General features: G+C 42.4%; 3 protein-coding genes across 3 annotated transcripts; 2 read left to right on the top strand and 1 right to left on the bottom strand.

The window, feature by feature from the left end:
- The first annotated feature begins 1,604 nt into the window (after positions 1 to 1,604).
- med22 (mediator complex subunit 22) lies at positions 1,605 to 4,378 on the top strand. The gene is made up of 5 exons (XM_084467547.1): positions 1,605 to 1,715; positions 1,877 to 2,039; positions 2,127 to 2,207; positions 2,344 to 2,552; positions 3,986 to 4,378. Exons 2-5 carry the CDS (start codon positions 1,917 to 1,919, stop codon positions 4,176 to 4,178), a joined length of 606 nt encoding a protein of 201 aa, XP_084323673.1. The 5' UTR covers positions 1,605 to 1,715; positions 1,877 to 1,916; the 3' UTR covers positions 4,179 to 4,378.
- A 93-nt stretch (positions 4,379 to 4,471) lies between these two features.
- Positions 4,472 to 7,074, bottom strand: cUnh9orf78 (chromosome Un C9orf78 homolog). The gene is made up of 9 exons (XM_084467546.1): positions 6,904 to 7,074; positions 6,721 to 6,780; positions 6,576 to 6,627; positions 6,402 to 6,472; positions 6,187 to 6,264; positions 5,838 to 6,035; positions 5,599 to 5,735; positions 5,075 to 5,185; positions 4,472 to 4,894 (listed from the first exon to the last, which is right to left on the bottom strand). The coding sequence occupies exons 1-9, from the start codon at positions 6,984 to 6,986 to the stop codon at positions 4,794 to 4,796; spliced, it is 891 nt and encodes a 296-aa protein (XP_084323672.1). The 5' UTR covers positions 6,987 to 7,074; the 3' UTR covers positions 4,472 to 4,793.
- A 22-nt stretch (positions 7,075 to 7,096) lies between these two features.
- On the top strand, positions 7,097 to 11,324 carry nfu1 (NFU1 iron-sulfur cluster scaffold homolog). The gene is made up of 8 exons (XM_084467545.1): positions 7,097 to 7,199; positions 8,218 to 8,324; positions 8,418 to 8,553; positions 9,011 to 9,077; positions 9,165 to 9,282; positions 9,454 to 9,517; positions 9,611 to 9,785; positions 10,969 to 11,324. The coding sequence occupies exons 1-8, from the start codon at positions 7,141 to 7,143 to the stop codon at positions 11,002 to 11,004; spliced, it is 762 nt and encodes a 253-aa protein (XP_084323671.1). The 5' UTR covers positions 7,097 to 7,140; the 3' UTR covers positions 11,005 to 11,324.
- Positions 11,325 to 11,577: the final 253 nt, after the last annotated feature.

The following is an 11,577-nucleotide window of genomic DNA, read 5'->3' as shown; positions in this document are numbered from 1 at the left end:
ATCCTACCCTTTTCTTATGTGTACTGTATCAAGTAGTCAACATCACCGGCCAGCCTTATTCAAACACCAGACAGCTCAACTAACACACATGTTTGCATTCTATCCATACATCCCTCAGAGTTTGCTCCTCCAGCATGCGGTATGTTGCCTCTGCAATGGAAACATAATGTATGCTATATCACAGGTGCCTTTTTTACGTTAGCCTTCCAAATCAAATGCTGCATTTTACGCATTCTTTTTTTTCCCCGGAACCAAATACTTGTACCACTGCATTGTCTCTCTGTGCTGTCTGCCGTGCATGACGTCATCGACAACGCTATCATGCACCGCTGCGTCAGATCAGAATTTGTGCTTACTCCAATAACTTCTGGTGGGCAATTGAAAATTTAGAGTTTATTGAGGGTCAATTAATTGAGCTGGTAATGTCCCCTCAAGCAGCACAGCTTCATGCACTGCACTCGTGCTTGAAGCACCAGTCGCAGGTACTTCTGCTCATGTTGTCTGGCTGGGGGGTGTCTGCGTGGGGGCTTGCATCGGCACATCCTTCCTGGTGGATCTCCGTAACCATGGCAATATTGTATTGCCTCGTGCTTTGTAAAATCCCGAGGCACTTTGAAGTTCAACTTTTAAGCACATTTAAGAAAAAAGGGGAACTAACAAATGTAAGCTGAAGTATATTGTATAATCCTTTGATTTCTCTGTGGCTGTTATTATTATTTTTTTCAAAATGTACAATCTTTTTATGAACATTCAGCTGTCACCCAACCTGCACAAATGAAGGCTGCACATGGTGACGGACAGTCTGGACTGTGTTGATGACACCGCTGTATGAGTTTATACTAAATGTATTTTGATCAGTCCGTGATAAGATGTGTGTGGAGGGTTCAACAGGTTCAGATGCGGAAAACTATAGCACTCGTTAAAATAATTGAGTCATGCTGTAAAGCTTGCCTTTTGAAAAAATATTAAATGAATGTAAAGACCATTTCTTTGTCTGTATGTATTTATTCATTAATGCATTGATTGTATTATGTTAATTTGAATTCAATGAAAATATTTTATAAACGTATCAGTCAAGACCAACATTGTACAGGATATTTCCACTTGCTGGATATCCCGGGATTCAAGAAGCCACGTTACATTATATCCCTGATTAAAATACACATTTAGAATCCTAGACGCAGCTACGCGGAACCAAAGATGTGCCTGTTCTGCGGTTGCAACACGACCCGTTAATTCAGCTGGACCCCTTGTAAAGCGTCGTTTATTGCATGTTTACTTCAGTTGTGTATATTTAGAAGCACATTATGCAAATTGTGTTATTAGGAGTATTAAGCTATGCAATTGAGGTCAAGTAAGATGACATAATGAACAGGATCCAGGTGTAATTGTGTACCTCCATTTTAATTTGTTGTCGAATATGTTCGTGTGTGGCAGACTACATTAAACAATAGATATTTAGATTTAAAAAAATATATATATTTTTTTTAAATTTCTGATTAATATATCTTTAGAATTATTAGACGCAGCAATATCTCTGGACAGAGGCATCACCACGCAGAACCAAGACGGGTCTGCGTTTCAACACGGACCCTCGAATCCGCCGGACACCGGATAAAGCGTAGTAGTATTTAATACATTCCTACAGCGCTATTGTTTACCTCCGTTTTTGCATATTTAGAAGGCACATTATGATTTCCCCCATCAATTTGAAGGTAAGTAAGACGCAAACGTTCATAATAAGGGTCAATCTGTCCCTTCATAGTAATACGTGGTCGCATGTGTTTCTAATTGTGTTGCCAACTACACACCGTGTTGATATTTCTCTGTGGAATTAAAACGTTCATGGTGAACTTATGAATGACTGAAACGTTAGTTCTAGGCAACGTAGGCCGTGGAGCATTCAAACGAAGAAGATGACTACTCCGAGAGCTCTCCCCCAAAGCAAGGAAACACTTCTTCAGAACTACAACAAGAGGCTGAGGGATGACGTCCGGTCCATCGTGGACAACTTCTCTGAAATCATCAAAACGGCCAAGGTAAACAAACGGCTATTTGCGTAGCTCTCCTGTTTCGTGTTCAAGATTTCAGTTGTTCATTTGATATTCTCCCACCCCTTTCTTCAGATAGAAGATGAGACTCAGGTTTCGCGAGCAACACAAGGAGAGCAAGACCATTATGAAATGCATGTCAGGGCAGCCAACATTGTGAGTATATAGCCACGGTGGCATGTGGCAGTTTATTTCATGTCGCTCATTCCTTTGGCATGCAATAAGAGAACATAAAGAGGAGGAGGGGGGGGGGGGGTGACGAAACCGACCACCATTCTGATTCTCTGGTCAGGTGCGAGCGGGAGAGTCCCTGATGAAGCTAGTCTCGGACCTGAAGCAGTTCCTCATCCTGAACGACTTCCCTTCAGTCAACGACGCCATCACCCTGCAGAACCAGCAGCTCCGCTCACTGCAGGACGAGTGCGACAAGAAGCTCACGTCCCTCCGCGACGAGATAGCTGTCGACCTCTATGAGCTAGAGGAAGAATATTACTCCTCCAGGTACAAATAAGACTGCCCGCTGCCTTGTAGTCCCATGCCTAGAGCCATGTCATCCCACTTCCTTTGACCATTCACCACTGAGCCTTTTTGAAAAGTTAAGCCCAAATCTCCACTGGACAGCGGTGTTGTCTTTGCCTCTTGGCCGATGAATGAGTGACCTGTTCGGGGTGGTCAGTCACACAAGACCTCATGAAACTCATCTCAGTTAGGATTACCATACACCGTCAACTGTTGTTACTGAAATAAGTGCCTTTTATTTTGTTTAATGTCTTCTGGTATTTGTGTGTGTCATAGTAGCTGTAGCTGGTAAAGTAGACTGTTGAAAGTAATGATTAGAGGTGTGGCTACCACTAGCCCCCTGCAGATTATCAATCTTTTTATCTTTTATCAAAAAATTTGAATGTCACTACAGCAACTTTGGCGTGCATAAGAGTAAATCAAATATTTCTTTACACACTGTTCAAGCAAGGTGAGGTCCTCAACACAGCTGGGTGGGTCTACAACTGGATTGTCTAGGATGTATTTTGAGACGGTCCACACCCACATTTCATGGAATGCAAACAATGTTACCCCGTATATCCATGTGACTATAATCGCTGAATAGATGCATGAATGTTTTCGGCTATTATTTTGCTATGCAGGGAAATGGATTTCAACACCTTCTGAACCAAAATAATAATATTTGACCTAGTGCTCAAGAGTGATTTTTAGACAACGTACCTTGGCAACATATGTAGAGTTTGAGTTAAGTAGATATAGTTTGCTTGCTCAGAGCTGATTTTATTTATTTGAGATCAAGTTAAAAAGATTGCATGTACCCATGTTTACTTTTTTCCGAGGCCTCGAGACTTGGGCTTCTGTAAAGGATTAAGTTTGGTTCTTGTAGATTCCGTCCTCATCAGTGGAGTCGAAGCTGTATCTATGCAAGGCATGTCCATCAAGTATGGTTGAATGTTTTTGGGGTCATTTCTTTTCCTAGAGCTTAAACGTTTAAGAAATAAAGTAGACAAAACGTTTTCAGTAGTACGTCTAATTTCTATTCTCTGAAAAACAGAACCGTCTTGTCTCACTAGCTCCCCAACTGCTCTGACCCTCCCCTCCTGCCATTCAGTAGCTTTCAATCAATCATCACCTTATAACTCTGCTGTAATGCAGAGTTTTTACAGCAGCAAAATGTCCAATGCTCTGCCTATGTTTTTTTTTTTAGTGGGTACAGTTTTTCTTATCTGCTACTTCTCAGCTTTTCTACGGCAATCCCTGAAGACAATCCCCATTTTGTTTAACTTCCCCTTCGCTTGTGTGCAGCCCTTGCTTTGTCTTCATACATTTGTGCCTGTAAGTCAATGTGCTTCTTCTGCTGCCTGGGCGCACTTGTCTGCTTTACTTTCTGTGCTGCGCTGATTCTGCTTCCTATTGGTTTCTGTTCTTAAAAGCTACAGTCTGTCGGACACCACTGACCTCCCCTTGTGTGAAGCCTACCGGCGGCGCGACAGCTGGGCCTCTCCGGGCACGGGCCCTGGGTCGGCTCAGGGGGACGGAGATGAGCACGACGGACCTCCTTCACAGGAGACAAAGCCCCAGCACCACCTCAATGGACACGGGACCACCTCCATAGAGAAACCATGAAGCGCTAAAGACACGCCCACACAGGTGGTATCCTACCAGGTTACTGGTTGTATACCAACATGTTGCAGGTGGTATTGAAGTACATTTTTCTCTTCTTTTTCTTAGCACAGTTTGTCCGAGCAGTCCTGACTAGTAGCTAGTAGGACACTGCAAAAATCTGCTTAGTTTAAAAAACAAATGCGCACATTCAGAATCCATCTGGTAAATTGTACAATTGTATTAAGTTTTGTAATCTGACTTGTTTGTTTGCTTTTGTAATAAAACACTAAGTAAAAAATCTATTTGGTTGTTTCATATTAAACAGTTTTAATAATTACAACTCATCAGAATGAAAATTAATTAACTTAAGGTTGCCAAACTACAGAATATCACAAAGAAAATACTTTCTATGGTCAAACACATTTAACATACCAAATATGAACACATACACACGTTTAAAATCTTTGACCAATAGTTTAGCTCATCAATACTTGATTTTTTATTGTTCTAAGGAATGGCAATCTACTGGAACTAATATTCAAAAGACAGATGTATTTACATAGTGCCTTTTAAAAGGCTCACGTGGGCATCAATACGGTGTGCTTCATCAGAAGATAGTTGGGACATCCCAAGTCATCAGTACCGCCGATTCATCTTCTTGAACTTCTCATAGTGATAGTCGTCAGTCGCCTTCTCGTTGTTGGGCCGCTTGCGGTAGTTGGGCGGGGATGGGGCCGCTAACACAAAACAAAGTTTGTTAGATTTAATATTTAAAAGAGTGTAGTTCTGTGGGAGCTCTTCATATAATGTGCTCTAAATCCCACATTTTGTGTGGGTGGGAAATGCAATGATCCCTCTTCATAAAAAGGTCCTGTTATTGCTTATAAACAAACTAAATCATGCCAATGTGGACTCACCCTCTGGACCCGGCTTCTCTGTGTCTCCAACACGCAGTGGTCTCGCTTTGGGCTCCTCTGGGCGGTGGTGCCTGTGGTGTCTCTGAGCTGCGTTTGGATCTTCACGATAGACTGAAAAAGGAAGTCACGTGGTTAATGCACTCATCTCGAAAACGTTTTTATTCAAGATCAATTAAGGTTAACTGGAACTGTTCCAATGTGGCAGACAGTGGATCGAGCTGCCAAGCTCACTATCTAGAACAGACTTCCGAATCTTCAAAAAACAAGACCCGAGCTGTCCAAGGACATCTGAGCTGTCACTGTGATGGAGTACTTCAGCACATACTTGTGCAGCAACTTGTTATTTCAATTAAACTACATTGTATTTGTATAGCCCTTAATCAACGGTACAGTCTCAAAGGGATTAAGTTTCTGTTGCTCCAATATGGATTTAATTGTATGTTTTTGCCTCTTTTATTGTATGCCTCACCGGTGTCACTTTGGATGGAAGCGGTTACTAAATGTAAAACCAAATGAATACTCACAACGGTTGTGTTGGACGTAGTTGACAGCGATGTTTGTCGGCACAAATGACGTGCCTTGGTCTTTCTTCTTGTTTCTTTGCTCTGCTATCAACTTGGCTTTTGCGTCCTCTGTAAAAATGATGTTCTTAATCTTTGCACTGAAACGTATTTGGGGAAGGAAAGAAGATGGAATAGTATTAATAGTAAACAGTTGCAGGGAGTTTGGTCATTAGATCAAGTTTTGTCTTGTGTCTCCATACTCGATGCCGAGGTCCACTTCGGGGATTCCGCTCAGCATCTGATTGGATAACATCTCTTCGGTCTTCTTGGCGGAGTTGACCCGAATGTTTTCTGGAAGCTCATAGAGAAGGTCTTCTGCAGTCTTCACAATGACCTTCTGCTCCACCGCCTCCACCAGCCCTTTCTTCTTCTTCAGCTCTGTCTCGATGTACTTCATCCTGAGGGAAAACAGATGGGTTCCCAAGGTTACATTGGTGATGCTTCATGACAGGAGCACGGTCATCAGCATATTTGGAAGTGTTAACACTGTGATGGTGGAATTAAGCATGAACGCTGTGAAATTAAAATATAGAACTTTAACAATCGTACATGTCTGCATCCTCATCTCTTCTGTTGGTCTCAGCAGAGAAAGATGAGCCAAGGCTGAGGTCCTTCTCCTCTTCTCCTCTGAAATGGGAAAATAGAACCGTGATCAGCATAGTAGTCAGTGTATTGGACCAGAAACAGACATCAGTACAAAGTACACTTGGAGAACGCATTAGTGTGTTGGGTAACCAAACCAGAGTAATAGGAATGCCCATTACGTGTCTCTGTTCCTGTCTTTCATTTTCTTCATGTCCACAACCCCACCGGTCTTCAATTTAAAGGGGTCATCCTGTAGGAATAGATTTACATTTTCGTGACTGTTGTAAATGCGAGCTTATTTAAATGTGTGATGTTATTCCCAGTTGGAGTTGTAAAGTAGAGGAAGAAATTACATCGAGCTCTCCCCCCGGCGGCAGCAATTCGCCCTCCAGCAAAGCAGCAAGACTGAAACAAATAATTGTACCTACGTTTAGTGATACATTCAGGTTTTAAATGTGTAAATGTATGCCCTGTTCTGCTGTGCTGCTTTCCAGTTACCTGATCCCAGTTTGTCTTCTGCGCAGACTTTGAAGCTCTTTCGCCTCCTCCACCTTTGATCTAATGAGAAGTAGAAGGTAACTTTAACTCCATACTATAATACAAACCTAAAACGTTCATAAAAAGCAAAGATATACCGACCAAAACATGACCACGAGTTGAACTATCGTTAAGACCCACTACCTGACTTCCCGGGTCACTTCGTCCTCCTCATCCTCCACATCAGACGAGTCTCGCCTCCTCCTGAAGTTCTTCCCCGCCGGCATTATGAATGTAATAGTATTTTAAGACTGTATTTAGACTATATTAAATGTGTAAAACAAAGTGCTGCAAGGGTTCCCGCAGAATGCTACACATAAATAAAGAATCACTTCCGCCATGCGTCGTGACGACGTCCGCTCCTGAGCACCCATAACAAACATGGCGGCCTGCAGGCACCTCGGGGCAGCACTCCGTGTACCTTCCAGACTGTCGCGTCTGTAAGTGTCTCTTTCTCCTTTCTTCAGCTCGCTTTAGTGCTTGACTTAGTGATGAATAACTTTGAGCAGTGAACCGTTAATCCTCAACGCCAGCGTTCACCTTCTATTACATTACGTCACTAGGGGTTAAATAATATGACGCAGTTGGGACCTAATCGATGTGATGATGACCTGGTGGTTGTGTATTGTCTGAAACCACGGTAGAGTTTTAGTTTATATCTATGTTGCTGTCCGTGGTCATCGCAATCATTTGTTCCTTGTATGCAGAGTCTAATTGTCCATCTCTGCGGACGCAGGCGTACCCCTTGTTTTGGCTTCATTTATAAAACCCTCATTTGAGGGTTACCAACTACCTGATGCACACACGTTACAGAAGCCAGAACATCTTGTTTGCACTCACTAGATGTTCTCGGTCGTCTGTTCCGCGTGTCGCACTGAGCTTGGAGAAAAGCTTTTAAATCTGCAGTCCTTTCGCATGAAGCAACCTTACACTGAGCAACCGTTAGAAAGACTTTCACTGTAAATACTGATGTCCTACGAGGCCTCAGCTCGATACTGCTGGACCCTGGACGTGGAATTATTGGAAATGGTCCACGTATTCAGTATCTATGTAATCCAGCAAAAAAATATATATATTGTAACGTATGCAAACGATGCATCAATTTTGTCTGAAAGTAACCTAAATTAATGTTTTTGTATGGATGTTGCCTTCTGGGCCAGGTCTCTCTTTGAATCTCAATGAGACTTTGACCTGGTTAAATAAATGTTTAATACATAGAAATCCCTCCAGCTCTGGACCCGTGGATATTGTTTCCATAAAGCACGTGACGTCATCCCACATAGTCATCATGACTGCGTGTATTTTTCCTCCTCTCTCGAGTCTCAAAGCTTTTTATTTGCCGTTTTAATGAACTTAAGTTATCATTATAATTTACGTTTTGTTGGTTAGTGCCCCTAATGGCATGATTGAGATGAATATTATGGCGGCTGGTTGAACTTGATGAACTCTGCTTCTTAGGGTTGTTAATCAAGGACATCACAATGCCGGATTTCACGGGATTTCCTACAGGCCTAAACCACGAGTCACAAGCAGATGGCCAAATACCTCCTTTGCAGTTGTCCCCGGTAAGTACTTGTGTAGTGCAATGCTTCCCAGTAAAGAGTGGGTACTAAGTGTGGTTGCTAATGTTCCATCCTCCCCTTGCCATCTCTTCACAGGGAGAACTATGTTTGTCCAGACCCAGGACACCCCAAACCCAAACAGCCTGAAGTTTCTACCGGGTCGCGTGGTTCTGGAAGCGGGAACTTTGGATTTCGCTGCACCCCGTGATGCGTTCTGCTCTCCCCTTGCCAGGTAAGGTTGTCTTTCAACAGAACAATTAAATAATTAAAAGAGTTAACTAGCTCTAGCCTGCAAAGACAAAAAGGGATACAATAGTGACCTAATTAGAAATATTTATAATTAGTTAAGCTTGTGTCATTCTGTTCTGCAAGATATATGCTTGTTGAGTCTTCCCCCTTTCTACTGTGGTTTATTGTAGTTCAGTGACAATGGTGGGAAAGGTTATTTGTCCTGTGGCTTTAAGCAAGATAAAGGGTGACTTGTAAGAATTGACAAATAGATTATTTGAATGTTTTTTTCTTTTCTTGTTGTGTATGATAGATGATCCGAGAAGGTAATTAGTGTCGATCACCTCCAGTGTGCTACGGAGCTCTAAACATAATTCCACTTACGTTACGTTACAAAGTCGTGTTTGGGACATTCTGAGCATTCTACAACTTCCCCACTGTCTCTTCTTCTTGTTGTTCAGGCAGTTGTTCAGAATCGATGGCGTCAAAGGTGTGTTCCTGGGTCCAGACTTCATCACCATAACAAAGGTTTTTGAACAAAAATAATCAAATGTAACTAAACCATAAGAATGTATTTTTGGTGGTTTGGATCAAACCTATTTCTCACCCTGTTAGTCTGATGCAGAAGTGGAATGGAAGGTGATCAAACCAGACGTATTCGCTGCCATTATGGATTTTTTCACCACTGGCCTCCCCGTGGTCAATGAGGACAGCGTCCCCAGTCCAGACACAGGTACCTGTACCTATCTAATCCTTCTCTCCTCTCCTGGTGCACAAATATGATCTCTTTCTGCAGCAGCCATGGACAGAAGAACACAGACCTGTGGGTTAAGAGATGAAACCCAACAGATGAGACAACTTGCTAAATAAATGTGCTGATAAATGTGTCTTCTTTTTCTCGCAGCACCATCGGATGACGACGACGAAGTAGTAGCGATGATCAAAGAGCTCCTGGACACTAGAATACGGTAGACACCATTCGAAAAGCATGTTACAGTACACATACTTACTCTGTTGAATACCGTTACATTATCCATTCTCTGTGGGCCCCTGTGGGACAGGCCCACGGTGCAGGAGGACGGAGGAGACGTCCTGTACAAGGGCTTCGAGGATGGCATCGTCAAGCTGAAGCTGCAGGGCTCCTGCACCAGCTGCCCCAGCTCCATCATCACCCTGAAGAGTGGCATCCAGAACATGCTGCAGTTCTACGTCCCCGAGGTGGAGTCGGTGGAGCAGGTCTGTGTTGGCGTCACGACGATGTGTTGATCAGGGGGCGGCATGTGGCTCAGGAGGTAGCTTGGGTTGGCTGGTATCTGAAGGGTTGCTAGTTCAATCCCTGGCTCCTCCTAGCTGTCGAGGTGTCCCTGAGCAAGATGCCTTACCCGAGAGTAAATGTGTCCATCAATGGGTGAACATTAGGCAATATTGTAAAGTGCTTTGAGTGGCCACTGGTTACCATCAGTATGCAGTCTTTTCATGGACATGGAGATGATATAACTATGTAATTATATAACTGAACAGTGTGCTTTATGGAAGTAGCTGATCACCTGGAGGTTAAGGGGGAACATGGAGCCTACCGATGGGGTGGGGGGGGAAAACGTTTTAAAATAATGCTTCACTTTCCAATACCATCTGTACAGTGGCTGTTTTTGCATCACTTTGGTGTTGGTTGCTGTAATTGTTTATTTTTTAATACAAACTGTGTTATTATTAATTTGGACAAAAAAGTAACTCACACAAAAAGACCTGCGTGGAGACTCTCCCCCAGAGCCTTCAACGGGCGAGGCGCTACCTGACAACCAGCAGAGCTCCTGACAGCGTGTTATACACAAGAGTTACACACGAGACTCGCATGGCTGAATGGGACGACTCCCCTTTGTGTGCATGAGTCGCCCTGTTGTTTTGCTGTCAGTTCGCTGATGGTGCCCTCCATTGATGCCCGTTTCAGTCGGTCTGATTCAGTTTCTCGGCTGAACGCCTAGGAGGGAACCGGTTCTTTTTCTATACAGTAGATTGAAAAAAACCCTCAAAGTACTAGTTTTTCTGCCGCCTGATGGCGTAGTAAGGTGATGCACAACGGGTCGTTAGTGGAACACATTGTCAACTAAATCAAATAATTTATTTTGGAAAGTGAACCAGTATTTACGGGTTATTTATTTGGTTCCCTTTGGTGATGTGCAATATTTGCTCCCATAGACCCCAACAGTGTCGCTACCGGCACCCAGTTTGTAATATTCATAATAATGCAAATGAAAGAGCTCTAATCAGCTGTTCAACTCAATCACCACCGTGTTACCTCCAATGGTGATGGGGACTAAAGAAGTTAAATCTTTTTTTAAATGCTTTAAGCGTTTAAATAAAAATGTCAGGGGAACTGTCTGAATTCTGAATATATTTTTCCTGTCTTTTTCCGTCCCAGGTGAAGGATGAAGAGGAGCAGATCGCTCAGGCTTGAATCCAATGACAAGAAACGCCACAGCGATTCCCCTCCTACTGTTCTGCTGTTATTAAGCACGCACAATATCCATAGAGAAACCATCTGATGGTTTCATGCAGCATAGTGATAAGCTGTCATTGCATCTAAAACCACGTCATCTAATTTAAAGGAAATATTTATAGAATATATATATATATATATATATATATATATATATATGTATGTATTCATTTGTGCAAATAAAGATGTACATTTATTAAGTCTACCTATCTTTTACACAGAAATAGTAAGGCTATGGATTTATTTATACACCTTGTAAGTATCAAATATGCAAAATTCCCTGTATTTGTCTGAAACACAATATTCAATATCATTCAACCAATGATATATGTGTAATGCATGAGCCTAATAAAATGTAAAGTTTTAATCAAATCAAATCTCAACAGTAATGGCATAATAACTAATGATTGTTGGCAATTTTGGATTGGCCCATTTTAAACTATAAGTCTTAACCAGAAGCGCCTTGGCATTCTGGGCATGTGGGGTTGGTTGTGTGGGTCACTGACTTCACAAATTGAATATAAAAAAGTG

This window comes from Micromesistius poutassou (genome assembly GCF_964030765.1).
Source record: "Micromesistius poutassou genome assembly, chromosome: 5".
NCBI lineage: Eukaryota > Metazoa > Chordata > Actinopteri > Gadiformes > Gadidae > Micromesistius > Micromesistius poutassou.
Note: the sequence above shows the minus strand (reverse complement) of the source record. Positions and strands in the feature narration are given on the sequence as shown.

Coding starts and splice junctions, on each gene's coding strand:
- med22 (XM_084467547.1), top strand. CDS start 1,917: ATGACTACTCCGAGAGCTCTCCCCCAAAGCAAGGAAACACTTCTTCAG. Junction 2,208..2,343: donor ATGTCAGGGCAGCCAACATT/GTGAGTATATAG, acceptor TTCTCTGGTCAG/GTGCGAGCGGGAGAGTCCCT. Junction 2,553..3,985: donor GAAGAATATTACTCCTCCAG/GTACAAATAAGA, acceptor TGTTCTTAAAAG/CTACAGTCTGTCGGACACCA.
- cUnh9orf78 (XM_084467546.1), bottom strand. CDS start 6,986: ATGCCGGCGGGGAAGAACTTCAGGAGGAGGCGAGACTCGTCTGATGTG. Junction 5,736..5,837: donor GAAGTGGACCTCGGCATCGA/GTATGGAGACAC, acceptor AATACGTTTCAG/TGCAAAGATTAAGAACATCA. Junction 4,895..5,074: donor AGAGAAGCCGGGTCCAGAGG/GTGAGTCCACAT, acceptor GTTTTGTGTTAG/CGGCCCCATCCCCGCCCAAC.
- nfu1 (XM_084467545.1), top strand. CDS start 7,141: ATGGCGGCCTGCAGGCACCTCGGGGCAGCACTCCGTGTACCTTCCAGA. Junction 8,325..8,417: donor CTCCTTTGCAGTTGTCCCCG/GTAAGTACTTGT, acceptor ATCTCTTCACAG/GGAGAACTATGTTTGTCCAG. Junction 9,283..9,453: donor CGTCCCCAGTCCAGACACAG/GTACCTGTACCT, acceptor TTTTTCTCGCAG/CACCATCGGATGACGACGAC.